The sequence below is a fragment of the Suricata suricatta genome, chromosome 13, assembly GCF_006229205.1.
Source record: "Suricata suricatta isolate VVHF042 chromosome 13, meerkat_22Aug2017_6uvM2_HiC, whole genome shotgun sequence".
Lineage (NCBI taxonomy): Eukaryota > Metazoa > Chordata > Mammalia > Carnivora > Herpestidae > Suricata > Suricata suricatta.
Genome location: NC_043712.1, coordinates 9,509,048 through 9,536,382, shown reverse-complemented (window position 1 = coordinate 9,536,382; position 27,335 = coordinate 9,509,048). Strand labels below are relative to the sequence as shown.

The 27,335-nt window shown below is 43.8% G+C and overlaps 2 protein-coding genes across 4 annotated transcripts; one reads left to right on the top strand and one right to left on the bottom strand.

The window, feature by feature from the left end:
- The first annotated feature begins 1,985 nt into the window (after positions 1-1,985).
- RABEPK (Rab9 effector protein with kelch motifs) lies at positions 1,986-21,627 on the top strand. Of its 2 annotated transcripts, XM_029919463.1 has the most exons (8): positions 1,986-2,037; positions 3,780-3,838; positions 6,291-6,448; positions 10,983-11,135; positions 15,617-15,778; positions 18,234-18,383; positions 20,594-20,743; positions 21,305-21,627. In XM_029919463.1, exons 2-8 carry the CDS (start codon positions 3,786-3,788, stop codon positions 21,595-21,597), a joined length of 1,119 nt encoding a protein of 372 aa, XP_029775323.1. In that variant the 5' UTR covers positions 1,986-2,037; positions 3,780-3,785; the 3' UTR covers positions 21,598-21,627. The 2 variants fall into 2 exon arrangements, with proteins under 2 accessions (XP_029775323.1, XP_029775324.1); XM_029919464.1 differs by lacking the exon at positions 15,617-15,778.
- A 1,221-nt stretch (positions 21,628-22,848) lies between these two features.
- Positions 22,849-27,266, bottom strand: HSPA5 (heat shock protein family A (Hsp70) member 5). 2 transcript variants are annotated; one of them, XM_029919461.1, is made up of 9 exons: positions 27,156-27,266; positions 26,855-27,074; positions 26,521-26,752; positions 25,970-26,107; positions 25,542-25,654; positions 25,058-25,448; positions 24,694-24,931; positions 24,207-24,374; positions 22,849-23,766 (listed from the first exon to the last, which is right to left on the bottom strand). In XM_029919461.1, the coding sequence occupies exons 2-9, from the start codon at positions 26,974-26,976 to the stop codon at positions 23,204-23,206; spliced, it is 1,965 nt and encodes a 654-aa protein (XP_029775321.1). In that variant the 5' UTR covers positions 26,977-27,074; positions 27,156-27,266; the 3' UTR covers positions 22,849-23,203. The 2 variants fall into 2 exon arrangements, with proteins under 2 accessions (XP_029775321.1, XP_029775322.1); XM_029919462.1 differs by having other exon boundaries at positions 26,855-27,230.
- Positions 27,267-27,335: the final 69 nt, after the last annotated feature.

Sequence of the window (27,335 nt, the reverse complement as noted above, 5' to 3'; positions counted from 1 at the left end):
GTAAAGCACAGGTTCCACAATGAAAATTGGTTGCCATTTTGCCCACAGATCTCTTCCAATTTTTCTTGTTTATGTGCAGCTCCAGTTTGGCATCTTGAAATGGAGCTAGCCAAAAGACACAGGGCCCATTCAGCAGCTCTGAGCAGAAATCTCCATCAAGATGTACATGGACATATGGCAGAGCCAAGCAAGCCGTGGTTTCCTTTCCTGAAGGAGAGCAGAATGACTGAATGTGGCAGACAGCAATGGGGATTTTTCCATTAATAATGGTCACTCATAAAGACTCCAGGTGTTTGAAATAACATATTTGAGCAGCGAGGAGAGCTGCAGACCTCAAATTCCATTTTGTCAATATATTCCTATTACAGAGTAGCCTGAGTGGCTCAGTAGGTTAAGCAGCAGACTTCAGTTCAGGTCATTTCAGGATTCGTGAGTTCAAGCCCTGCATGCAGCTCTCTGCTGTCAGCACAGAGCCCACTTCAGATGCTCTGTCCTCTTCTCTCTGCACCTCCCCGGCATGCTCTCTCTCCTTCTCTCTCAAAAATAAACATTAGGGGCACCTGGGTGGCTCAGTTAGTTAAGCGTCCAACTTCAGCTCAGGTCATGATCTCACCTTCATGGGTTTGAGCCCCGTGTCGGGCTCTGTGCTGACAGCTAGCTCAGAGCCTGGAGCCTGCTTCAGATTCTGTGTCTCCCTCTCTCTCTGCCCCTCCCTGCTCATGCTCTGTCTCTCTCTGTCTCAAAAATAAACATTAAAATTTTTTTAATTAAATTTTTTAATGTTAATAAATTCCTGTTATAATTTCAAGAATTGGTATTCAAGGTATTACAATCCCTCTTCAAGAGATGAGGAAAGTAGGTCTCAGAGAGTGTCATGAATTTGCTAAATGTCAGGGTTAGATGGATGGTTAGTGCTGGAACCTGGATTGGAACCCAAGCATGGCTCTCTGGTTTCCACTAGGCACTATATTTCAGGAGCTCCTGAGGTGTCGTTCCTTAGCTTTTTCCTCTGTTTCCTATGACACAAAAACTGGCCTCAGCCCTCCTAAGTGATTGTGGGATTCTCTGGAACATAAACATCGGTGAGCCACCTCTCCATTTTCAGGAAAGCCGCAAGGAACCTATGCTTATGGAGACCAGAGGTAATGCACATGAGCAGTCTAGCTCAGGACTAGACTAGAGTTCATTTATAGCTAGGAATAGCATTATACTTTGCAGAGTACCAACTCTGTGCCAGCCACTGGCAACTGAGCATTTTATATTCATTACCTCATTTATGCCCAGCCATAACCTTGTGATAGAAATCTTACCAGCTCTATTTTACAGATGAGTGACACTGAGGCCCAGAGAAAAGTAACTTCCCCAAGAATACTCTCATTGATGAGCATTTTATTCCTTGCACTTTTTGCGAATGTATCTAGTTATTTGTTTTACTGTTTAATCTCCCTCTCAAGTGAGACTGTAAACTCCAGGAGGCAGGGGCCACGTTTGGTTCTGCATAGTGCCTGCCGTAGGTACAAACGCTAAGTATGGAATGAGTCAGCTGTTGAAGACACCAAAGCTTGAACTGACCTGAAAACCGCGCAGGGAGATTTCACACCGAGGAAAGGGTCTTTGAAAACCATCTCAAAAACCATTTCTAACAGCCGCTGGAACTGAAAACACCCTCGCCCCTTCAGGAGAGCCCAGCTGCCCAAGGAATTCGGGTTGTCTAAGCGGATGCCCAACCCCCTGCACTTCGCTTGAAAGTCGTTTCCAAGTAGTCCTGGCTTATTTAGTCCGCCGGGGAGGAACGGCCCCAGGGACGGACGGCCTGTTCGGTTCCTGAGACACGCACAGCCAGGCTGACATTCCTGGTGGGGAGGAGCCCTCCGGTCCCCTTCCACAGGGCACGCCCTGGGGACTCGACCCATGATGCGGGGAAAAGGCGAGCGGTTGGCCCTCGCGCTCTTCCGGGCCTGGGGGAGGGGCGAGAGCACAAACCCCGCCCATCTTGGGGGCGGAGCTATAGCCCGGGACCGAACTAAGCTGCGGCAGGTAATGCGGTTCGGGTCTGGGGGTGTCCGGGCAGTGGGTCTGACGCAATCCTGGGCGGGAGCCACTGCATCCTTTAGGGGAGTGGGCCCGGGCTGGGTGGAGAGCCGTGGGGAGGGCGTGCTCGGGCTCCGGCCCGGCTTCATGGACGGAGAGGAACCAGCCTGTCCTCTACCGACATTGTCTCCTATGCTCTGTCGCTGCCACGCGGGGATGGGACTGGGGGATGGGACTGGCAGAGGTAGCTGCAGTAAGTCCCCGCTCTTACGAAGTTTACCCACTGGGATTTGGGGGCCGCGGCCAGTGGCTGAGGACAAGGTTTGGGTTTATCCGTTCATCTCCCAGAAATCTCATCCATGTTCTTTCTTCATTCACTCATCCCTCACTTCTACTGTAAGCCGGGCCCATTGGTAGGTTCTCTGAATGAATCTGAGAGGCCCAGCGCTATTGGAATTTAGTCTAGAATCCAATCTAGGGACTTTTAAATAGATAATTAATTCAGAGTGATCCCGGCAAATGATGGTGACTTAATTGATAATCTTCAGAGAGAGAAGGAAGTAACTTGAGGATGTAAATGGAAAGCAACAAATCAGGGAAGGTTATACCGAGGGAGGGACTTTTGAACTGGGCTTTGGAGGTTGGGAGTTTCCTAGCTGACTAGAAGGGAGGGACATTTCAGGTACTGGAAGTAGTACAAGATGTGAGATATGAAAGGGCCTGACATGTTAGAAATAACAGATATACAAGACTACCTCACTATAGCGAGAAACTGTGGAGATTAGTCCCTGGGAAGAAGGTTGAGTCCAGAAGGCTTTGAATGTCATCCTAAAGCCTGGATTTATCCCAGAGATCAGTATTTATGAACCTTTTAAAATATTTTATCTTTTGGGGTGCCTGGCTGGCTCAAAGAGAAGAACATGTGAGTCTTGATCTCAGGTTGTGAATTTGAAAATAAATTAATAAAGCTTAAAAAATAAAATATATTTTATCTTTTGATGAGTATAAATATCTTATGACCCTGGAAAATATTTTTTAATGTTTATTTCTTTATTTCGAGAAAGAGAGAGAGAAGTGAAGGAGAAAGAATGAGCAGGGGAGGGGCAGATAGAGAGAGGGAGAGAGAGAGAATCCCAAGCAGGCTCTGTGCTGTCAGTGCAGAGCCTGACTTGGGGCTCAGTCCCCCCAGCCATGAGATCATGACCCCAGCCAAAATTAAAGAGTCTGGTGCTTAACCCACTGAGCCACCCAGATGCCCCATCCCTGGAAATATCTTTGACGTATGTCCGTTCTCCATGAAAATCACCGACACAGGAAACTTTAGCCAAAAAAAAGCCTCTGTAACTGGGGCCTCCTGGGTGGCTCAGTCGGTTAGACATCAGACTTTGGCTCAGGTCATGATCTCACAGTTTGTGAGTTCAAGCCCTGCATTGTGCATCATGCTCTGTGCTGACAGCTCAGAGCCTGGAGCCTGCTTCAGATTCTGTGTCTCTCTCTCTCTGCCCCTCCTCTAATCATGCTCTCTCTTTCTCAAAAATAAATAAAACAAATAAAAAATTTTTAAAACCCTATAATTGTGTCGATAAAGTTGTATTATATTTGCCTCCCAAATTTATATCAAAGGGTTGGTAATGCTTAGTCAAATTACAAGCCCCAGAAATTGGCACATCAAAAGGAAGGTTTTTAAAGAAGGAAGTGATCTGATTTGTTCTGTGTATCTAAAAAGTGCCTTTCTTTCTTATGCATAGGACACCATGAAGCTGCTGCCAGTCTTGGAGCCTGGAGACCAGCCCAGGAAAGCAACATGGTCTGTAAGGAAGGATTCAGACAGAGAAAAACATGAGTTTTTGTTTCATTTATAAGTAGTTTACTAACATATTTGATCATCTATGAAAAAGGGTAGAGACGAAGCTGTCTGTAGTTGCTAGTAATTAGACTCAAACTGTCTGAAAAGGCCTTCAGAGGAAAGATAGTGGGGCAATAATTATCACAGAGCAGATGTTTATTTTACTAAAATCCATTTACGAGGAAGAGTAAGGCACTGACCATCTGGCATCCACAGCTCCAACACTGTCTTCCCTCAAGCTGTGACTCATTTTTAAGATTTTCAGGGAATTGGATTTGGATTAAACTGGCCTTACTGTTTCTTAGTTGTTTGTTCAACCAACGCTTTAGTCGACTAACAATGGCCTGACAGGGGCAGCTGCTGTGTAAGGGCCGAGAGTACAGAGGTGAAGTCTCCTAGTAGTGGGGGTTACAAACTAAGCAGGTGATGGTGAAGAGTGTGCCTCAGTACTGAAGGGGGGGCGCACAGAAGCCTGTAGGGAGGAGACAGTGCTTCTGCAGGACCTAGGAGAGGAGAGTCTCCAGTTTGGCTCTTCTGTGCCCACTCTTGCTCTCTAGCCAATGTAAATCTGCTCCTGGCATTCCCTGGTTTAAAACCTTTTTATGCCTCTTTGATCTTACGATAAAAACCAGAGTCCTTACAATGGCCCACTGGACTCTGCATGATCTGTCCCTGCCTGTCTTTCCAACCTCAGGTACCCGTACTCATCCTTTGTTCTCTTTCTCTTCCTTCACGTGCCTCGCACTGCCCATTCAGGGACTGTGTGTGCTGGCCTCTACCTGGGCCACTCTCCCTCCATCTTTCATCCCTCTCTTTGTCCAGCTAACTTCTGCTCTGACTTCAAAGCTCAGTTCCAATGGTGCTTCTTCAGGAAGCCTCCTCTGACCTCCCATCCTCCCTCTCACACCTCTCTTTATAGGCTAAGGTTCCCTTAGGATATGATCTCATAGTATATATCCTTGTATACATCCTGTACTCCTTTATAGCACAATAAAATAAAATGGGCATTTGTGAAATTACCTGTTTAATAGATCTCTTCCCAACTGGTCTGTGAGGGCTCTGAAGGCAGGGACTCTTTGTCTTATTCACCACGTACCTGGGTGGCCGTGTGCTCTTGGGTAAGTTATTTAACCTTTCTAAGTCTTGGGTTCTCATTTGTAAAAATCAGATGGTGATAGTACTGTCCTCAGAGGCGTTTTATACAGATTAAGGGAAACCAGGATCGTAACGAAGTTTGCAGCATGCATGGTACATTGTTAGTAATCATCCTGGTGATCACAGGATTTGTGAGTCTGGTTATCAGAAGAGGGATCTGGAAAAGAAACTGAGACTGAAGATTGCTGAGTATATGGATGGGTGGTAAATTGAAACCATCGGTGCAGATGAACTTGACAGGGTAAGCAAACACAGACTGCAAAGAGAATCCAAGGGTACTAAGGGTTAGGAGAAAGCCAGTAAGAAAGGAGTCAGAGCAAGAAAGCAGAAAAGAGCAGCCAGAAAGATGGGTAGAGAACCAAAAGGAAGGGCTGTGTGGAAGCCAGCTGAGGAGAAAGGTATAAGAAAGAGGGGTGAGTCAGGAGTATCAAATGCCAGAGAGGTCTACTGAGCCATGGCCTGAAAAATAGCTACCAAATTTTCTTTTCCAACCAGGAAGTTTGAAGTATGTTTTTTGGTCAGCATTCAGAGTGACTTTAGAGAATGGGATGAATGGATCCTATATTTGATTTTTTAGAGTGTTTGCTCTAGCTTCCATCAGGTCAAGCTTTCTGAGTAATCTGGAAAAGCTCTTAAAGTCAATGCATTTTGGAGAATATTGCTTGACAGAGCATCATGGGCAGTGGCAGGACAACTGGGGCTGTAGGTTCCTATGTGAGTGGCCATAAAGTTCCACCCTCCATTCCCAGAATCCTTCTCTGCACTGTTACAAGACTTCATCTTACCCTTCACAGCAAAGAACTGCAGCCATCCTCACTTTCCAAACGCGGAAACTAAGGTTCAGAAATATTAAATGACTTCTAGAAGGTCACACATCTCAAAATCACCTGAACAGGGCTCGAACCAGGTCTGCCTGAATTCCCAAACCATACTCATAAGTACCATCTCGTGCCAGGATGCACCACTGAACTTTTCTGGGTGTCAGTTTCCCTGTCTGCCAAATGGGGACAATCACTAGTCCAATGCACTCCCATTAGGTTAATGTGAGCTACAAGTAGTGACAAAATGGAAAAGTCAAAGGTTATGTGCAAATGGAAGGGACAATTATCAATCAGGGAAATACTGCTTTGGTGGATACAACTTAAAGTGGGTGTATGTATAAGACTCTTCCTTCTGGTGAGTATTTCATGAGGAGTGGAAAGAACTCACTGCCCCATTTATTCTCTGCTCACATCTGAATACATCCTTCCTTTGGCAGGTACACCTTGACCCCCCCTGGAGACAGCCCCTGTGCTCGGGTTGGCCACAGCTGTTCATATTTACCCCCAGTTGGTGATGCCAAGAGAGGGAAGGTCTTCATTGTTGGGGGAGCAGATCCATACAGGAGCTTCTCAGATGTGCACACCATGGACCTGGGTAAGACCAGCAGCTGCGAAGCACGTCCCCTGTGGCCAGAGAGCAGGCCTTGTGCTATGGTCATGACCAGACCATTCGTAAGAACAGCCATTCAGACCAGAGGGCAGGGTTTTCCTCTAAGAAAACGAACACCACTGGGGCACCCGGGTGGCTCAGTCGGTTAAGTGTCTGGCTTCAGCTCAGGTCATGATCTCACGGTTTGTGGGTTCAAGCCCCGCCTCAGGCTCTGTGCTGACAGCTAGCTCGGGGCCTGGAACCTGCTTCAGATTCTGTGTCTTTCTCTCTCTCTGACTCTCCCCTGCTCATGCTGTCTCTCTCTGTCTCTCAAAAATAAATTTAAAAAAATAAAAAAAAACAGAAAATGAACACCTAGAGGTCCCTAAGGTCTCAGCAGACATCCACCAACCAGCACCTCCTTTTGGGGGTGCAGAAGAGTCTATACATCCAGCCATTCCTTCATCAGATATTTTTCTGGGAGATATTGATGGCTCCACCTCTTCTTCCATCCACATAATCCATTAATCACCAAATCCTAAATGTCTCTATCTTCATCCACATCTGTCCATTTCCATTACTACTATGGCAGTCCAAGCATTATTACTTCTCTTTCTTTTTTTTTAAGATTATTTTTTTAATAAAATTTTTAATGTTTCTTTATTTATTTTGAAAGAGAGAGAACAAGCCAGGGGGAGGGGCACAGAGAGAGAGGAGAGAAAAATCCCAAGCAAATTCCACATTGACAGTGCAGAGCCCTTTGCAGAGCTGGATCTCAAGGAGCATAAGACCATGACCTGAACTGAAACTGAGTTGGACACTTAACCAACTGAGCCACCCAGGTCTCCCTAAAGTTTATTTATTTATTTATTTATTGGAGCAAGGAGGCAGAGAGAAAAAAATCCCAAGCAGGCTCTGCACTGTGAACGCAGAGCCCAATGTGGGGCTCGAACCCACAAACAGATCATGATCTGAGCCAAAATCAAGAGTCAGACACTTTTTTATTAACATTTTATTTATTTTTGTGAGACACACAGAGAGAGAGACAGAGCATGAGCAGGGGAGGGGCAGAGAAAGAAGTAGACACCGAATCTGAAACAGCCTCCAGGCTCTGAGCTGTCAGCACAGAGCCCGATGCCGGGTGAACCCACGAACTGTGAGATCATGACCTGAGCCGAAGCCAGACACTTAACCGACTGAGCCACCCAGGTTCCCCTAAGCATTATTACTTCTCACCTGGACATTACAACAGCCTCTCCTCTGGTCTCCCTGCTTCTAAGTTTACCCCCTAAACACACCATACATGCATTTTCCATACTTAGACAGTATCGTCTAAAATACAAATCTGACCAAGTTATTCCTACATTTCAAGACTTTCCCAACTCCTTTCGTGGCTCTCCCAAACCCATATTTGCTACCCTGAGTATTCTTCAATTCCTTGAACACATCTTAAACTCTGGCCCCCAGGCCTTTGCACACATTGTCCCTCTGCTTGGAAGGCTCTTCCTTTTCCTTATCACCTGGCTACTATTCCTCTTTCAGATCCCAAAACAACGGTCATTTCTGTCAGGAAGTTTTCCCTGATACTTCTGGACTCATGTAGTTATTACCCCAGGAAAGGAGAAACCCTCTGTTCCTTCTCTATTCCTGTCTCTCTTCCCAACATTAGTCTCAATGCTTAATTTCTGGCCACCAAATGTCTGGGAGTCTTTCCCCACGCCAAACAATCCTGCAACACCCTGCCGAGTATCCTACAACTCGGTTCAGTTCTGACAAAATCCACCTGGACTTAGCATCACATTCCCAGAGGTTAAGGGCTCAGTCCCATAGAACTTTCCTGCCTCTGCCCCACTGCAGATGCTAATCCCTAGACCAGGCTGTTGCCTGTGCTTCTGACCTACCAGCTATAAATCAGAGATTCCCATGATCCCTGCGGGTTCCATTAATTTGCTACAGTGGCTCACAGAACTTAGGAAAATAGCTTACATCCTAGATCACTGGTTTATTATAAAAGGATCTAACTCAGGAACAGAGTTCCTCTGGAGGTGCACGATCCTCCCAGTACCTCCAGCTGGTTACCGACCTGGATGCTCTCCAAACAGCTTCTGGTTTTTTCTGGAGGCTTCTTTACACAGACATGATTGATTAAATCACTGGTCATTGGTGACTAACTGATCCAACCTTTCCCAGAAGTGGATATGGGAGGCTAGGTGAAAGTTCCAAACCCTTTAATCATTTGGGTGGTTCACCTCGAAACTAGTCCCCATCGTTAGGGCTTTCCAGAAGATACCTCATAAACATAAACCCAGGTGTGGTTGACAGGGGCTTTTCACAAAAGACAGCCTTTTCAATCTTATCACTTGGGAAATTCCAAGGGCTATAAGAGCTCTGTGCCTGGAACTGACAGAGATCAATCTTTTTTTCTTTCTTTCTTCTTTCTTTCTTTCTTTCTTTCTTTCTTTCTTTCTTTCTTTCTTTCTTCCTTCCTTCCTTCCTTCCTTCCTTCCTTTCTTTCTTTCTTGCTTTTCTTCTTTCTTTCTTCCTTCCTTCCTTCCTTCCTTTCTTTCTTTCTTTCTTTCTTTCTTTCTTTCTTTCCTTCCTTCCTTCCTTCCTTCCTTCCTTCCTTCCTTCCTTCCTTTCTTCCTTCCTTCCTTCCTTCCTTTCTTTCTTTCTTGCTTTGCTTGCTTGCTTGCTTGCTTTCTTTCTTTCTTTCTTTCTTTCTTTCCTCCCTTCCTTGCTTCCTTCCTTCCTTCCTTCCTTCCTTCCTTCCTTCTTTTATTTTGAGAGAGAGACGGGGAGAGGCTCTGCACTGACCACAGATACGGGGCTCAGTCTCACAAACTGTGAGATCGTGACCTGAGCCGGAATCAAGAGTCAGATGTTTAACTGAGCCACCCGGGCGCCCCAAGATCACATATATATTTCTTGATATAAATCACAATGTCACAACCGTGGTCTATATTTCCATAGTATCCTGTACTTTCCCATCCTTATTCCACTTCATGGCTCTTACCACATGTGATTGTTTCTTGTCTGTCCTCCCCACAAGAGTAAAAGCTCCTTGGAAACAAGGAACATGGTTATATTACTCATCACTGTATCCCCAGCCACTACTATAACACCCGGCACAGAGTAGGTGCTTTTAAGTGTTTGGATAGATGGATGGTGAATGGAGAACAAACGAATGATGACCACCATGTGCTCTACACAATGGCAGACCCACATTCATGTTTTGTTAGGCCCATGCAATGTTGCTATTATTGTTTTAATCTAAGTTGTTTACCAACCAAATGTATAAGGTTCTACATATAAAAATTGAGATGGGTTGGCCTCTCTGGATAATTTTGAAAGATCTGATGTCAGTGGGCCTATATGTCTACATGGCAACAGGTTTCGGGCACTGAGCTGTCTGCCTATCAAATGGAGTTCTCATTCCCTAATTTGCCACATCCCCTCCTATGTAGGCATTTGAATGTCTACACCCTGCACTAGGAATTCACAGGCAATTAAAATTTCTTCCAGCCCTCAAGGAACTCACTGTCTATCCCTGGCTTTGTGGCCCTGGCTAACCTGTCTAAACCATTTGGCCTTTAGTGTCCTGCAAAATGGGGATATTATCTTACTTCCCTTAGCAGTCATGAACTTGTTTTAGCCAGAGTGATTTAGTTGCAAGTAACAGAAATTCTCTTAAACCAGCAAAAAAAAAAAAAAAAAAAAAAAAAAAAGGAAGAATCCAAACATGGGAGATAGGGGCACCTGGATGGCTCAGTCGGTTAAGCGTCCGGCTTTGGGTCAGGTCATGATCTCACAGTTTGTGGGTTCAAGCCCCACGTAGGGCTCTGTGCTGGCAGCTCGCTTAGAGCCTGGAGCCTGCTTCAGATTCTGTGTCTCCCTCTCTCTCTGACTCTCCCCTGATCGCACTGTCTCTGTCTCTCAAAAAAAAAAAAACATTAAAAAAAGTAAAAAATAAAAATAAGACAAATAAACAAACATAGGAGATAGAGCCTAGACTCAGGGGAGAGTAGAAGCAGGCATTGGAAAACTCAGAGACCATCTACTTCCTCCCGCTCTCTCTGTGGAGATCTTCTTTATGAAGATGTTTCTTTCTTTCTCTTCTACATACTTTGGCTTTAGCTGCATCTCCATACATTTGAGAAGAAATCTGGAAATCTGTTTGAATTCCAGATTCTCGAGAGGAAGGATCTTATTTACCCATTTTGGGTCAAGTGACTAGCTTTGACCCAATCAACTGAGGCTAGAAAGTCAAGGTGTTACAGTACCAACAGATCTTCTGGGATCTCTACCCCTCTGGTTGGGAGAATGGGGACAGTTTCCACAGAGGAGGCTGTATGGACTAGTCAGACAGACCCTCAAGTTCTATCACAGAACTTTTTGGAATTGGACCATATTCTCTGTAAGTGATCTGACGGTCATGCACTCATGCTTTTTACTTTTTCCTCCTCACTACCTCCCCTAAGTTTGTCAGCTGACATAAGCGGTTGACAGTCCCAGCGTGGGAACAGAGTGAAATGTTTTCCAGGAACACACCGGTGGGATTTAGCCCCCTGCAAGGGCCTCTTGCCCCGCTACGAGCATGCCAGCTTCGTTCCCTCCTGTGCTCCTCATACCATCTGGGTGTTCGGGGGTGCTGACCAGTCAGGAAATCGAGATTGCCTACAAGTTCTAAATCCGGGTAAGTAGCCAAAGGTTCGTTTAATTACCTAAATAAAGAAATCCAATTCTAATTCCCGTAGCAAAACTCATTCAGGTTGTACCACATAATCTGTTTAGCTTGCTGGCCTCATAGAACACAGGAATGTGACTGACAACTTCTAACAGAATCTGAAAATAACAGAATTTCATTTCCCCCTCCCCCTCATCTCATAACATGTACAATTATCAACTTGTTAAAAGTGAAAACTGGAAGAAACTTCAGAGAACAGTTATACCGAATGGGCGACCCAGGTCCAGCGGAAGTGACTTTCCTAAAGTCAGTCCTTAGCAGAGTCAGTGACCAACCTAGCCTAAAACCTGTCAGCCGGATCAGGGGCGTCTTAATTGGGGGTAGTTGTGTCCCTCAGAGGACATTTGGCCATGTCTGGACACATTTTTGGTGATCAAGCATGGAGCATAGGCAGTTACTACTGACATCTAGGGGACAGAGGCCAGAGAGGCTGCTGTGCCCTCTCTACTGCCCAGGCCAGCCCCCCACCCCCAGCAGCGAATTATCTCGTCTCAAATGCCAATAGTGCCAAAGTTAAGAAACCCTGACCTGGATCCTCCTATTATATTATGTTTCTTTTAGCCAAATAGTGCAAAGTTCCTGCCCAGTCTCACTGGCGGTTTTCCCACTGACAAAGCAGTTAGGACCATCTCTTCTGAGAGATTGCTGCCGGACTTGTCTTTTTGTTACAAATTGTAGTTAACATTTTGTATTGCTGTTTTCTTTTTATAAATATAATAAAGGGTGCCTTGGTGGCTTAGTCAGTTGAGCATCCAACTATTGATTTTGACTCAAGTCATGATCTCATGGTTGTGGGATTGAGCCCCCACATCAGGTTCTGTGCTAAGTGTAGAGCGTGCTTAAGATTCTCTCTCTCTTTCTCTAAAAATAAAATAAAGAAAAAGAAAATGAACATAAGCCATTTAAAACTATTTGAAAAGTGTAACTAAGTGGAAAAAAGGCATACACAATCCTATGATGTTAAGGCTGCTGAGAACATCTCTATCCACTTCCTTTCTTTTATTTCTCTGCATTTTTGTAAGCCTGAGTTCATACTATTTCACCACCACAGTATTGTACCTTTTTCCTTTAAAATTCATAATTATTGCAGAAATTATTTCCTATTGACATTGCTGTAACATAATTTTTAATGGCTGCGTTATACTCCATTTTGTGACAATACCATAACTTAGTTGTCATATTTTTACTATTATAAATAACAAAACAGTGACCATCTTTGTTCAGAAGTCATTGACAATTATTTGCTTAGAATTCGTGCATAGGAGGGGCACCTGGGTGGCTCAGTCGGTTAAGCGGCCAGCTTCAGCTCAGGTCATGATTTCACAGCTCGTGGGTTCAAGCCCTGCATCAGGCTCTGTGCTGACGGCTCAGAGCCTGGAACCTGTTTCTGATTCTGTGTCTCCCTCTCTCTCTGACCGTCCCCAACTCATGCTCTGTGTGTCTCTCTCTCAAAAATAAATAAACGTTAAAAAAAAAATTCATGCCTAGGAATAAAAAGACTATGTTAAACACCGAGGCAGACAGCCCTTCCTCTGCTGTCCTGCCCATGATTCCGTTGTGGTATATTCAGTAAACTTCTGCCTCCTTTGTTCTGGCAAAACAAAACAAACCAAAGCGAACCACAACCAAAACAAAACAAAACACTGAGCACTTTAAGATTTTTTATACACGCTACCCAATTGCTTTTCAGAGTTTTCCACTGCTGCTCTCTCCAGCTATGTTTAATAGTGCATTGTCACTCCTGGCTGCCTTTGAATTTATCTTTTTTTTTTTAATATTTTATTTTTAAGTAATCTCTATGCCCAGTGTGGGGCTTGAACTCACAACCCCAAGATTAAAAGTTACACGCTCCATTGACTAGCCAGCCCCCTTGAAATTATCTTTTTTTTCTTAAGTTTATTTATTTATTTTGAGAGAGACAGTGAACGGGGGAGGGGGTTGGGGGTGTGTATGGAGAGAGAGAATCTGAAGCAGGCTCCACACCCAGCATGGAGCCCGACATGGGGCTCTATCTCACGACCATGAGATCATGACCTGAGCTGAAACCAAGAGTCAGATGATTAACGGACTGGGCCACCCAGGCGCCCCTGAATTTATCATTTTTAAACACAGCTATTGTTGATAGCCCATAAAGCTTATATCTAATTCTTTAAATATGCATTTTGTTAATGATTAGCAACCTGGACATTTTTCACATGCCAGTCAACTCTTGCCCAGTATTCTACCACTAAGATGCTTGTTTGCAAACAGTTGATCTGTCATTTTGGGATAGCAATAGTTCTTATCTTGTTAAATTTGACGAGGATTGAAATTAACTCAATATCTGACAGATAGTGCTCAGTAATTGTTTTTTTTAATTTTTTTTAATGCTTTTTATTTATTTTTGAGAGACAGAGAGAGACAGTGCGAGCAGGGGAGGGTCAGAGAAAGAGGGAGATACAGAATCTGAAACAGGCTTCAGGCTCTGAGCTAGCTGTCAGCACAGAGCCCGACGCGGGGCTCGAACCCACGAACCGTGAGATCTGACCTGAGCCGAAGCCGGACGCTTAACCGACTGAGCCACACAGGCGCTCCATCAATAATTGTTGTGGTGGTGGTTGATGTAGCTATGGCTTGGCAGATGGAAATCAGTTCTGGAACCCCGGGCATTTGACTTTCAATGACGGCATCCATTTGAATAAAATACAGAGAATTTGGAAAGCATCTGTCGGAGGACTTGCTTTTCCACCAGATCCCTTTTCCCTTCTAGAGAGTATAATTTGACACCATGCCCAAGACACAGGAAAAATGTGAGTGAATCATTAGCTGCTTTTTTAATAAGGCCGGTCCAGCAAATGGCTTAGGAGTCCTTTGTGATTATTTGTGCTAGCGTTTGACTTGGCAGCAACACAGTCCCAGGATCTTCTGATCCTGGAGGTTGAGCACCGTCTAACCCCCCTCTCCCAAGATCCAAAAGCTCTCCAGTATCTATAGAGATAGTGACATTTTGCTATAGATTTAGAGTGAGACTTGTCTCCTCTCCAGGTTCATGTTTGAGTCCCATACGTGTTACAGATGCTTCCTGTGGTACCCTACTGAATGAAGACCTTTACAAAAGGCACAGAATTTCATAAGCAAGAAATAATTCCTGGTGTGTTGTGTGCACGAGTGTGGGAGTCTTGACCGATCTTGAGTTCAAACCTCTGCTCTGCTCGTCACAATGCTTGTGACCTGGGGGAAAGAATTTAAATGTTCCTCGCTTCAGTTCCCTCATCTGCAAAATGAGGACACTTTCCAGCCACCTGCTAAAGCTGAGTGGAGATGATAAGACAGAAGGCTAAAGGCAATGATTCTGCATAAGGAAGGTGATCAATTTAATGCATTTGTTTCTATAAAACTCATGATTCACTCTAAAAAGAAGTAAGCGTCTTTGTACCTTCCCAGGGAGTGAAATTATATTCTCAAGTCAGAAGAATGGAAAATACCTAGATCTTAGTGTTATCAAAATGAAATCTGAATCCCAAGTCAGCCATTTATTAGTCATGTTCTTTTATTTTTTTACGATTTTAGTTTTTAAGTAAATCTCTACACCCAACATGGGGCTAAAATTCACAACCCCAAAGTCAAAAGTCACATGCTCCACTGATTGAGCCAGCCAGCACCACTAGCCATGTCACTTTATTTTATTTTTTAATGTTTTATTTATTTTTGAAACAGAGAGAGACAGAGAGAGCATGAGAGGAGGAGGGGCAGAGAGAGAGGGAGACACAGAATCCGAAGCAGGCTCCAGCTCAGAAGCTGTCAGCACAGAGCCCGATGCAGGGCTCAAATCCATGAACATGAGATCATGACCTGAGCTGAAGTCAGAGGCTTAACCAACTGAGCCACCCAGGCGCCCCAGCCATGTCACTTTAAACAAATGACTTCATTTGTCTCTGCTTCAATTCTCTTATCTATAAAATAGAGAAACTAATATTTGGTTAGCATTTACTATTTAGAGGGAACTATTTTTACTACTGAAACTGTAATCACTTTTTCTACTTCCTTTTAATGCCACATATTCTGGGTAATTTGGCACATTTAGTTCTCTCATCTAGCAGGGATGCATTTTAGCAGATGTTGGGCTCCTCTGAATGGCACAGGGCAGGGTAGTCAGCAAAGTGGAAGAGTGTTCAGAGAGATTGTTTGAAGGAAGGCCTCCAAAATCAAATCGACCTCATTCTTAATTGTGCATGTGACTTTTCAATCTTGGGATTTGCCTCTATCGAGGAAAATTCCAAGTATCATCTGCTACCCCTCCTTGACTTTGGTGGCACAAGAACCCTGCCTAGGCCTTTGCTGCCCGCCTTGGGGTTAGGGGTATGGAAGGTAACCCTGCCTGGCCTCAGAGTCAAGATCAGAGCCCCATCAGCTTGGATATTTTAGGTGCCTGCTTTCTCTCTCTGAACCAGAAACCAGGACTTGGACCATGCCAGAGGTGACCAGCCCTCCGCCATGCCCAAGAACATTCCACACATCATCTGCAGCCATTGGAAATCAGCTGTATGTCTTTGGGGGTGGAGAGAGAGGCGCCCAGCCCGTGCAGGATGTGAATCTGCATGTGTTTGACGCAAGTATGGACTGGCAGGCACCCTAGGGTTGCCACTTACCAGGTCAGAGCCACCCTGGCCTACAGCTTACCCGATGTAGGAAGAAGAGGTTAGAAAATGACACTTTGAGTGTCTGTCTTCTAGACGTCTTCAGTGTATCCCTTAACATCTTCTTCCCACAGCAAAATTTACATTTGAAAAGGTACAAATGATCACTTTAAAATAGTAAAATTTATAAAGCTAAAAAGTAAGAGTTCCCCTTTAGACTTTCCTTCCTACTCCATAGACAGAGGTAAACATGGTCAGCAGTTCCTAAAGTCTCCTTCCGGACATTCCTATGCATTTATGAAATTCTATGAATTTTGAAGTTATATAAAAACTTTAAAACACATACATGGAATCAGATTATAAATACAGTTCTCAGCTTACTTTTCAAGGGTGAGGCTAAATCTTAGTAGTTGAAAGCTTTCCCTTTGAAGCCACATAACCTGGACTCAGGACCAGATCTGACACACACTTTCCGAATTACTTTTTTTAAGTAAGCTTTATGCCCAGTGCAGAGCCCAACACAGGGCCCGACATGGGGCTTGAACTCACAACCCTGAGATCAAGACCTGGGCTGAGATCAAGAGCTAGCTATTTAACCGACTGAGCCACCCAGGTCCCCCTGTATTACTTCTGACTACTTAATCTTTCTAGGTCTTAGTTTGTTGATCTGTAAAAAAAAAATGGTAATAGGGCCTACTAAAAAGAGCTGCGAGGAGTGAATAAGAGAATGTCACACAGTCATAGCACAGTGCTTGGCATTTAGGGAGCACCTAAGCAATAGGCACTGTGTTATCATCCCTGATTTAATCATACATCAGGGATGTCTTTTAAGTCACTACCAGTTTCCTTGCAGAGCATATCCTGTGGGTATTCCTCATCTATTCAGTCATTTCCCTATTGATTGACTTTTTGCTGACAGTGCCACAGTGAACTTAAATTAATTTTTGTATGTGTTACAAACATTTCTGTGGAATAGATGCTGAGGAGTGAAATTACTGGGTGAAAATGATATAAATAAACAGAATCGTAAGCCCTCTGGTCGTTTTTTTTACATTTATTTATTTTTGAGAGACAGAGAGTAAACAGGGGAGGGGCAGAGAGAGAGACACACAGAATCCAAAGCAGGCTCCAGCTAGCAGTCAGCACAGAGCCCGATGCGGGACTTGAACCCACAAACCGTGAGATCATGCCCTGAGCTGAAGCCGGACACTCAACCAACTGAGCCACCCAGGCACCCCTGGTCAAGTTTTTTTTATAAGAAGCATTTATTTGCATTTCTTCTGCTTAGTAGTAGGCATCTATGAATAGCAATTGCATCAAATAACATGTAACAAAAGTAGTTTTCATGTGTGTTTTTCACGAGAGATGTAGCCTTTTTTGAAAAGATGCAATAAGCAAAATTTCAAACTTACAAGGTGAAATTGGAAGAATGGAGACACATCACAGTATGACTTTTCTCTTTCCAGAAAGAATGGTGTTTGCAATTCTTTTAAAATAGTTTTTATTTAAAAAACATTTTTTTAAGTTTATCTGTTTCTTTTGAGAGAGTGAGAGTAGGGCAGGGGCAGAAAGAGAGGAAGAGAGAGACTCTCAAGCAGGTTCTGCACTTGTGAGTACAGAGCCTTACGTGGGTCTTGAACTCACAAACTGTGAGATCACAGTGACTCTTAATATTGGGGTTGTGAGTTCAAGTCCCATGTTGAGGGTAGAGCTTAGTTAATTTTTTTAATAGTAGAGATAATTCTGTAGGTAATATTTGTATCCTATATTTTTCACTTAAGTACACTTTCACTTAACTATACCAGTGATCATGAAGTCTTCAACAATTTTATTTATCTATTTAGTTTGTTTGTTTGTTTATATTAAGTAGGCTCCATGCCCAACTCATGTCTTGAACTCATGACCCTGAGATTAAGAGTCACATGCTCTAGTGGTGCCTGGGTGTCTCAGTTGGTTAGGTGTCTGACTTCGGCTCAGGTCATGATCTTGCAGTTTGTGGGTTCAAGCCCCGCATCAGGCTCTGTGCTTGCTGACAGCTGGGAGCCTAGAGCCTGTTTTGGATTCTGTGCGTCCCTCTCTCTCTTTGCCTCTCCCTCGCTCACACTCTGTCTCTGTCTCTTAAAAATAAATAAACATTAAAAAATAAATAAATAAATAAATTCAAAGCAAGGAATGGTGTCCTGATGGCCGGTGGAAGGGGCAGGCATGGTAGGTGGTGAATTCTCCGTCCCTGGAATTGTCCGAGCAGAGGCTATACATACAGGCTGTAGAAGGAATGAGGCTTGGATTGAGTTGGCAACTTGGAGTGAATGACCCCAGGTCACTTTCTGCTTTCAGTGTCTCTGCTTGCTGGGGAGTGAAGCATGGGTGTATTTCTCATGTCCTTGCTTCTATGCTTATTCATCTGATGTCAATGAATTTACTTTTCTAGACACTCTGACCTGGTCACAGCCAGAGACAGTTGGAAAACCCCCAGCCCCCCGGCATGGTCATGTGATGGTGGCAGCAGGGACAAAGCTCTTCATCCATGGAGGCTTGGCAGGGGACACATTCTATGATGATCTCCATTGCATTGATATAAGTAAGTAGGGTGGAGGGCATGGGCGCTTGACTGCTTAACATGAAATAAAATACGCTTTGATTGAATATAGCCTTGCTCTTAAGTGTGGGTAACTTGACCAGCCAGCGGAATTTTGGCTAGATTTCTGGCAAACGTGCCCTGAATAGTAATAAATAATAATACCAATGAAAGCAATAATTTTCTTTTTTTTTTAAATTTTTAAAAAAATGTTTCATTTTTAATTTATTTTTGAGAGAGAGAGTCACAGCATGAGCAGGGGAGGGTCAGAGAGAGAGGGAGACACAGAATCCGAAGCAGGCTTCAGGCTGAGTATTAGCACAGAGCTCGATGCGGGACCTGAACCCATGAACCATGAGATCATGACCTAAGCCGAAGTCGGACGCCTAACCGACTGAGGCACACAGGCACCCCGAGCAATAATTTTCTGAGTACTTGCTATGTACCACCCTTTAGTTATCTCTTAAGTTTCCAACAACCCTGCTCTTTCATTAAAATTCATTATGCTGTGTGCCCCTGACTGGCTTTAACCAATAACCCTATGCCCATGAGGGACATGAACAACTCGGAGAGTGTTTGGAGGTTGGTGACCAGAATTGCCATGCTAAGTGGTAAAAAACATCCAGAAGAGGAGAGTTGGGAGAGAACGTGGGAATTGTCTTTAAGCGTCTGAAGGGTTTACGTGTCTTAGAGATCCTGGACTCATTCTGGGTCATTCTTTTAGACGATGAGCTCCCTTAGGCTTTTTCTGTTTCCCCAGTACGTTTTCAGCACTTAACAGTGTCTGGCAGATTGCAGGTGATGAGTGTGTATCTTGGGTGGATGGACAAGCAAATGAACATGTTCTGCGTTGCTCCAGAAGATAAGAATTGGAGTTGTGGGCAGAAGGCATGAAAACTGTATTGGGTACCTTGCCCAACAATGAGTTCTCTGGCTTGGTGACATCTGAGGCCAAAGGACACTGGCTGGGATTCTTATAGTGGCTAAAGTTTTGGCCGGGCTGAGTGATTCCCCCTTCCAACCCTGAGATGCTGGGCCCTTGCTTGAAGTGACAGACAGAAAACACCTTTACAGAAGTGTTCTCTGCAGCAGTCAGCTGAAGTTTTAATGCTTATCTTAAAAAAAGAAAAGAAAGTTCTGGGGAGCCTGGGTGACTCAGTCAGTTAAGCGTCCAACTCTGGATTTCTTTTTTTTTTTTTTTTTAATAGTTTATTGTCAAATTGGTTTCCATCAACTCTGGATTTCAGCTCATGATCTTACCAATCGTGGGATTGAACCCGCAGCGCAGACAGCAAATCACTAAGCCTGCTTGGGTTTCACTGCCTCCCTCTGTCTCTGGACCTCCCCTTCTCACGTGTACTCATGTGCCCACACGCTCTCTTTCTCGTAATAAACGAAAGAAGAAAGAAAGAAAAGAAGGAAGGAAGGAAAGAAAGGAAGGAAAGAAAGACAGATCTATTATTTTGTGCTGAGGAACTACTTCCTGGCTATTTTTCTTCCTTTCATACTCTGGTGATTCTCTAAACCTGAAATCCAATAATATCTTCCCTCATTTCAATGCTTGTTTGAAAAAATGCAAATGTCCTTGCATAAATAGGTTGGGAGTAGGTGCTCGAAGCAGCACATGCAGGTGTAGAGAACACAGGTTCTGGGGTCAGACCTGAGTATCATGCTAACTGGGCTTCTTGCTAGCTGTGGGGTCTCAGACAAGTCTCTCCCTCTTTAATTCTGTTTCCTCAATGGTAAGAAAGAGGGTAGGCAGAAGTAATAGCAGTTTCATAGGGCTGTTATGAGAATTAAGCAAGCAAAATATCTAGTGTCTAGTGAGCACTCACAAAGTTGCTAAGGAACTGCTAACATTTAAAATACACATGCAGACGTGGAACTCCCCTCCTCTGGGCTCCAAAATAGTAAATGGTGACAGTCACCAAAGATAGTATCATTCAGTGTGCTCCAATGACCACTTACATCAGAATCACCTGAGATGCTTGTTAAACCTATAGGTTACTGAGCCTCTCCTCCCTCCCTGGACTACCCAAACAGAATCTCAAGCTCCCCCAAGAATTTCTATGCACAATAAACCTTGTTGTGATACCTCTCAGAGTGCCTGGTGACCGAGTTTCAGCGATTGGTTTGCAAACTACAAGAGTCTGACAAATAAGGCTGAATCCATATTCTAGGCCATGGTGTACCCACTCTCTTTCTCTTGGCAGATGACATGAAATGGCAGCAGCTAAGTCCCACTGGGGCATCTCCCACAGCCTGTGCTGCCCACTCAGCTGTGGCTGTGGGGAAACACCTGTACATCTTTGGAGGGATGACTCCCACAGGAGCACTGGACACAATGTACCAGTATCACACAGGTGAGCAGGTGTTCACTGTGGATCTTTAAACTGATGTGACCATTCTTTGAAAAGTATCACAGTGCTTTGGTTTTTTATTTTGGTCCTTCCACATCTAAAGGAATGAGGGGCGCCTGGGTGTCTCTGTGGGTTAAGGGTCTGACTCTTGATTTTGGCTCAGGTCATGATCTCAAAGTTTCAGGAGTTTGTGCCCGTGTCGGGCTCTGCACAGACAGCACAGAGAGCCTGCTTGAGATTCTTCCTCTCTCCCTCTGCCCTTCTCTGCTTGCAGTCTCTAAGTAAATAAATTAAAAAAAAAAAAAGTAAAAATTCTTCCTCTCCCGCAGCCCCTCCCCTGCCCACATGTACGTACTGTCTCCTCTCTCTCTCTCTCAAAAAAAAAAAAATCCAAAGGAATCAAAACCAAACTTACAGGGAATGACATCATGAAATCAGTAACACTGCCAATAGGTTTTTTTCCTTTTATTACGTTAGGACTTAGTAACAACAGCAAATCACTGAGCATTTCTGGAAATTTCTTAACACAGAGCCTTTGTGTATTTTGTTTTTTCTCTGACATAGAAAAGCAGCATTGGACCTTGCTTAAATTTGATACTGTTCTCCCCCCTGGACGATTGGATCATTCCATGTGTGTCATTCCGTGGCCAGTGACGTGTACTTCTGAGAAAGAAGATTCAAATTCTCTCACTGTGAACTGTGATGCTGAGAGAGGGGATTCCACCGACAAAGGAGTGACCCAAGGCAGCGACTCGCAAGAGCACAGTCAGCCTGACACGCTGCTCTGTTTTGTGTTCGGTGGGATGAATACAGAAGGGGAAGTCTATAATGACTGTATCGTGACTGTGGTTGACTAATAAATCCCACATTGACAATTTTTCAGAGAAGTTCAATGAAACCTTAGCTGTTTTTTACCTTCAAAGTATTTTCTGCCCTATATATCCCCTCTTGCTCTTACCTAATTTGGTAGTTGAAGAAACAGATAGCCCAGTGCAAAAACCTATTATATAAAGGGGTTTTACCAGCAATACAACCGAGGTGTGTGATTGGTCAAGATATCGATCACAAGAATGTTGCAAAATTAAGCTGTAGAAATCTAGTGTGGACGTTTACAGGTCGAAGCCGATCTCTCTAGTCCTCAGTAGCCGCTCTCCAGAAAGAGGTGCAGCCTCTTGGCCTGTGGTAGTGAGAGCCACTAGGGACGGGGGTGAAGACTGGCCTTTGGGTTTCCTAACCACCAACTAACCCCACAACATACAGCGCTGCAGGTTACTTTTGTATTAAACTTGGCCTGAAGACTCTTGGTATTCCACTCCACGCTTCTGGGGCCCTGCAGCAGGAGTGTGGGCCTCCAAGTACAAACAACTATGCCATCAGGTTAGCACAACCTGCCACAAGTTAGCAAATCAACCTTTCGGCTGGTTGCTGACCTATCAAATATCTATCCTTGGACAATATTGGATTTCATATTAGCACCAGAGAGCCTGCCCTTTATTGATCACACTAAATCATTTATCTAGATCATTCTTTTCCCTCAAGAAGCCAATCCAAGTAATCTTGAACCTCCCTTGATATAAATGAGTACCTTTGATCCACAATTGTAATAGGGCTTGAAGTCGTTTCTCACCATCCTAGACCCCACTCCAGACAACTAGTGAGAAATTTCAGAGATGAAGATTCTGACATAGTGGAGGTTTAAAATATACTTTTATAAAAAATAATAAAATGTACCTTTATGTCCTAAAATTGTGAACTGAATCTAAGTGTATGAAGTTAACATCAGTGATCCATCACTCAAGCAAGTCTTAAGGAATTCTAGGAGCTACAAAGCATTAGTAATAAAAAGTCACCAGAAAATTTTAAAGATAAGGGGAAATTAGAAATTTCAACTATGTTCAAGAAAATTCTGCTCCTGGGCACTGTGAAATGGCTCTTGCCTAGGTAAGGATGTTTCTTACCTTTCCTGGCCCTTTCTTAAATTAAATGAACATTAGGGCAAGTTCCCTGAAATAACTAAATAAAAAGGTTTCTTTACCTCAAAATCCCACCCCACCAAGTGAGAATCTGACCTAGAAGCAACTGACTTAATTAGAAGCGTATCACAAAAATTAGACCAGTGTAAATAACAAACATTTATTGGTGTCACTTATGGTAGAAAAAGTTCCTACACCAGATGCGCATGACCCAATTGTTAAATAGAACATTTCCAAGGTGAACACACGCCCTAACCCAGCTTTTTTACCCATTTTGTAGGATAGCCAATTCTTCCTTTCCCCCCTCCCCCAAGACATGTGAGCAACTGCTAATGAAAAGCAGTAAACAGCCACTTGGGCTATAGCATTTTCAACTCCACTCCAAGGTGAAGATTCCAATTACATTCGAGACTTAAGTTCTCTCAATTTTCTCCTAACGAAAGTTCCTGAGTCCAGTATTTACAATATTATAGCACTAGCAGAGCAATGTCTACAACTCATCTTTATCTGCTGCTTCCTCATCACCAGTTGGGGGAGGGCCTGCACTTCCATAGAGTTTGCTGATAATTGGCTGGACAATTTCTTCTAGTTCCTTCTTTTTAGCTTTGAAATCTTCAATGTCAGCATCTTGGTGACTTTCTAGCCATTCAATCTTTTCCTCTACGGCTTTTTCCATGGTCTCCTTGTCTTCAGAAGAGAGTTTACCTCCCAGCTTTTCTTTATCTCCAATCTGATTCTTTAGAGAGTAGGCATAGCTTTCCAATTCATTTCTGGTATCAATGCGCTCCTTGAGCTTCTTGTCTTCCTCGGCAAACTTCTCAGCATCATTAACCATCCTTTCAATTTCTTCAGGTGTCAGACGATTCTGGTCATTGGTAATTGTGATCTTATTTTTGTTACCTGTACCTTTGTCTTCAGCTGTCACTCGAAGAATACCATTCACATCTATTTCAAAGGTGACTTCAATCTGTGGGACCCCACGGGGAGCAGGAGGAATTCCAGTCAGATCAAAAGTTCCCAGAAGGTGATTGTCTTTGGTCAGGGGTCGTTCACCTAGAAGGTATACCAAAAAAATTCATTAGTTGTTAATAACAAACATTAGTATATCTGGATCCTTACATTTCAGTCTGTTAGAGCCTACAGTGGAAAGGGCATTCTTATCAAACTAGAAGGAGGTCAGTATTGCTCTATAAGGAATTTCAAGTTGGACCAACTGTTAAATTATTACTAAGTTTTAATTGAATTTCATCTACAGCATTATAAACTCTATTCTCACTGTATTCTAGGAGTCAGCTTAGAAATTACTTTTAATGACAAAGAATACTAGATAGGTAGATAAGAACTATATTTTAGGGCTAACTCTACCAAACTTAACACGAGTTAAATTAGGGACCCCTGTCTGAAACCAGCAGATTCTTTCTTTCCCTTCTCATTTCAACAAGTCACTTCCCACAAACAAACATACCATGTCATTAACAAAGATAGAGTATTACCTTCATAGACCTTGATTGTAACAGTTGGTTGATTATCAGAAGCTGTAGAAAAGATCTGAGACTTCTTGGTGGGCACCACAGTGTTCCTTGGAATCAGTTTGGTCATGACACCTCCCACAGTTTCAATGCCAAGTGTAAGGGGACATACATCAAGCAGTACCAAGTCACCTGCAAAGGTAAGTTAACCAAGGTTAAGTTCTAATTTGAGTCACAGGAGCACTACACCAAGCAATCTCCCCATGAATTGTAAAACTTTATCTTCTCCATCTTGCCATTTCATGAGAGGTTGTATGCAAAATCATTTCAGAAGCAGTGAATTAAATGTAGTTGTGAAAGATCTTGAAATTGAGCCAGGTCTTGTCCTCATTTTACCCTTTGCCAGCTGTATCACCTTGTTATTCAGACTACCTTGATTTCTAAAGCAACAGCTAATTATACTCTATCAAGCTATTGAAATACTGTGGCAGATGCGGTGCCACTGACTTACCTGTATCTTGATCACCAGAGAGTACGCCGGCCTGGACAGCAGCACCATATGCGACAGCTTCATCTGGGTTTATGCCACGGGATGGCTCCTTGCCATTGAAGAACTCTTTAACCAGTTGTTGAATCTTTGGAATTCGAGTAGAGCCACCAACAAGAACAATTTCATCAATGTCAGACTTCTTTAAGTCAGAATCTTCCAGCACCTTCTGGACAGGCTTCATGGTAGAACGGAACAGGTCCTAGAACAGGAAACAATTACTGTGAGAATGCCTGTTATACCTGGATATTGTCTAAATATCTAAATGCAATGTCCCAAACAGGGTCTAACTAGATATTGTTAGCAAAGCACAAAACAAGGAGCATACCATGTTTAGCTCTTCAAATTTGGCCCGAGTCAGAGTTTCAGAGAAGTCTTCTCCTTCATAGAAAGACTCAATTTCAATTCTTGCTTGATGTTGAGAAGACAAGGCCCGTTTGGCCTTTTCTACCTCACGCCGGAGTTTCTGCACAGCTCTGTTGTCTTTCCTGACATCTTTGCCAGTCTTCTTTTTATAGAGCTTGATGAAGTGTTCCATGACACGTTGGTCAAAGTCTTCTCCACCCAGATGAGTGTCTCCATTAGTAGCCACGACTTCGAAAACACCATTATCAATGGTGAGAAGAGACACATCAAAAGTTCCACCACCGAGGTCAAACACCAGGATGTTCTTCTCTCCTTCCCTTTTATCCAAGCCATAAGCAATGGCAGCTGCTGTACTATTAAGAGAATGAAAAAGAAGAAAAAAGCTTAGTTAAGTTTACATTATCCCCATTTGGCAAACACACCACGATTCTGAATTTAACACTTACGGCTCATTGATGATTCTCATTACATTCAACCCAGCAATAGTTCCAGCATCTTTGGTTGCCTGGCGTTGGGCATCGTTGAAATAGGCTGGTACAGTAACAACTGCATGGGTGACCTAAAATAACAGAAAACGATTAAGTGTATTTTTTATCACATTAACTCTTAAGTTGCACTTAGACCTTCACTTTAATTTCCAACGCAGTTTGTTAGTTATATGTAATCTTATACCCATGGATGTACAAGCATTAAGTGAGAACACATGAGAAGTCCCTAGTACTTTGTATGGTCTACAGTAAAACATACAAGCAATTAAAGCTGAAATACACGATATCATTCGGATTCTAATTATTAAACCAATAAAAGAATCTACACAAAATGATCAATCAATAGTAAAAACAAAATTACTTAACATTGTTCTGGAAGTATTTACCTTCTTTCCCAAATAAGCCTCAGCAGTTTCCTTCATTTTAGTGAGAACCATGGCAGAAATTTCTTCAGGAGCAAATGTCTTTGTTTGCCCGCCTCCAATATCAACTTGAATATATGGTTTAGTTTTCTTTTCAACCACCTATTTTAAAGAATGAATTATACTCAGACACAGAACATTCTAAACTCTAAGTAAAGGAGTATGGTCTGAGACCCACTTCCTCCCCCTTAATTTGGTTTCCTTTGGTTGCTTGGAGCTAAATATTGACCAGAAATACTTAAGGAGAATGAGCGCCTTACAAAGTCAAGCATATTCAGTTTTAATCAGGCTATCAACCCTAAACGATGTAGATGTAGTTATGTGTGACATTTTTTGTTTGCCAAACTTACTTTTAGCAAGTTTTGTAACATAGCAACTTTACTCAGTAAGTTATCATATATACACACCACGTTCGTATCCTTTTTGTTATCTCAACAGTTTTTCAGCAACTTATTAATCCTAAATACTGCCACTGCCACCCACTTTCTAACCAGGTGACAAAAACCCCGTCGAACCTTGAAAGGCAAGAATTTTATGTCCTGCTGCACAGATGGGTCGTTCCATGTGCGGCCAATGAGCCGCTTGGCGTCGAAGACCGTATTCTCAGGGTTGGAGGTGAGCTGGTTCTTAGCTGCATCGCCGATCAGACGCTCCCCTTCAGGAGTGAAGGCTACATAAGACGGCGTGATGCGATTGCCCTGATCGTTGGCGATGATCTCCACGCGGCCGTTCTTGAACACCCCGACGCTGGCGGAAAAATGAGCAAGAACGGAAGGAATCAGCACCGCGGTTCTCACAGCAGCCCAGGAGACCACGCCCCATTCCCCCCTTCCTACAAATCCCACTTACCAGGAGTAGGTGGTCCCCAGGTCGATGCCGACCACCGTGCCCACGTCCTCCTTCTTGTCCTCCTCCTCGGCCCGTGCCGCGCCAAGCAGCAGCAGCACCGCAGCCACCAGGGACAGCTTCATCTTGCCGGCGCGGTAGGCCAGTGGGTCAGCAGGGAGGCAAGACGTCAGAGGCAATCCAACCACAGGCCGCCGCACGGGAGCACACCGAGTTTACTGATCTGAAGGTACAGGGCCCGGGGTGAGCAGGAGCAGCGGAAAACGTGAAGGGCAGGTCCGGAAAGACAGGCCGCGGCGCTTACCTCTCAGATTCACGAAACCTCCCAAGTCGTTGAATCTGTGATGTCTGGGCCAGCGTCGACCGCGCCGTCGCCGAGGCCGCTTATATACCCTCCCCCCAGCCCCGTCGTGGAGGCCACCGATTGGCGAAGGCCTTGCTCGTTGGAGGCCGATGATTGGCCCAAGCCACCAAGCTGGCCGCA

Bases quoted from the DNA above. Each gene is read 5' to 3' on its own strand.
- RABEPK (XM_029919463.1), top strand. From the start codon at position 3,786: ATGAAGCTGCTGCCAGTCTTGGAGCCTGGAGACCAGCCCAGGAAAGCA. The intron at 11,136-15,616 runs GTAAGTAGCCAA...TCTCTGAACCAG, and splicing joins CCTACAAGTTCTAAATCCGG to AAACCAGGACTTGGACCATG. The intron at 20,744-21,304 runs GTGAGCAGGTGT...TCTCTGACATAG, and splicing joins AATGTACCAGTATCACACAG to AAAAGCAGCATTGGACCTTG.
- HSPA5 (XM_029919461.1), bottom strand. From the start codon at position 26,976: ATGAAGCTGTCCCTGGTGGCTGCGGTGCTGCTGCTGCTTGGCGCGGCA. The intron at 25,449-25,541 runs GTAAGTGTTAAA...TTCTCTTAATAG, and splicing joins ATGAGAATCATCAATGAGCC to TACAGCAGCTGCCATTGCTT. The intron at 24,375-24,693 runs GTAAGTCAGTGG...TTACCTTTGCAG, and splicing joins CTCTGGTGATCAAGATACAG to GTGACTTGGTACTGCTTGAT.